General features: G+C 58.9%; 1 protein-coding gene across 1 annotated transcript in view; it reads left to right on the forward strand.

Moving 5' to 3' along the window:
• Window positions 1–963: 963 nt before the first annotated feature.
• Window positions 964–1,059, forward strand: part of LOC103919870 — a 133,666-nt gene continuing 133,570 nt past the window's right edge. The window contains 1 exon segment of the mRNA XM_009327459.1: window positions 964–1,029. Coding sequence (XP_009325734.1) covers window positions 964–1,029 — 66 coding nt within the window.

Below are 1,059 nucleotides of genomic sequence, written 5' to 3' on the forward strand. Positions count from 1 at the left end.
ATCCAGCGGCACCGACGCCCCCCACTGCGGCATCCGCTGCTCCGGTACGGCGGGGACACAAGTGACCAGATGGCACCGACCTTCCTCAAAGGCAGCATCAATCCCCAAACGAGCCCCCCTGCCTGTTAAACTTCATCTCATTGTATTTCTAAATAGACTGGCCTTTTCATCAGAGAGTATTTTAAAACCACCGGCTCTGTAACCCAGGGGGAAATCACTCCAGCACTGCTTTTGCCCAGCCACACGGCTGGCAATGCCGGTGTCGGCACCGGTGCGATACCTGCGTGGTGCGGGAACAAGGCGGCGTTTGATGCGCGGACGGGGCTGCTCCGACAGCCCCAAAGTTTGACCCAGATTCAGAGCCACGGCTCCACTTCCCAGGGAAAAGGACGTTTGTTCAGGGCTCGAGCCCGCCAGCATCAAGGGAAAGACTTCAAGGGATTTTGAAACAGGCCCTAAAAGCAGGCTCTGCCACGCTAGATATAAATAAAAACCTGGTTTAAAAGGAGAAGCATGAATAACCCGAATAGAGCCGTGCCGACCCCGGCCTGCCCGCCGCATCCAGAGAGTCCCGAGCATCCTTCACGGCAGGCAGAGCCCGGCCCCGGGGATCCGTCCCGTTAAAAGGGGCCGGGCTGGTCCCCGCAGCGCCGAACGCTGCTGCCAGGGCGAGCAGAGGAGCCGGGGAAACTCAAACCCAGACTTCAGCGCAAATCTTCCGCCTGTTGCTACAGCAAAAAAGGGATGAAACGAACCTCGTGTCGCGCCACGGGAGCGGAGCTCGGCCAGAAATCCCTTACAGGGGTTTCTCCAGCACGCTCGCACCCCCACCCCTCGCCGGGATGGATTTCAGGGCATTTTCCTTTACCTATTTCTCTCAGGAGCGCATTATTTGGGCATCTCCCCTCCCCAGCATAAACAACGAACCCCAAATTTGGGGAGATTTTCCCCGAGACCGCAAAGATGCCTCCGCAGGCTGGACAAGCGCCCGAGGGGGCACTTGGGGGCTGGCACTTGCTCGCCCACCCTGTACACAGCAGCGATGCCCCATCCTCTCCA

This window comes from Pygoscelis adeliae, unplaced genomic scaffold (assembly GCF_000699105.1).
Source record: "Pygoscelis adeliae isolate BGI_AS28 unplaced genomic scaffold, ASM69910v1 Scaffold197, whole genome shotgun sequence".
Taxonomy (NCBI): Eukaryota; Metazoa; Chordata; class Aves; order Sphenisciformes; family Spheniscidae; genus Pygoscelis; species Pygoscelis adeliae.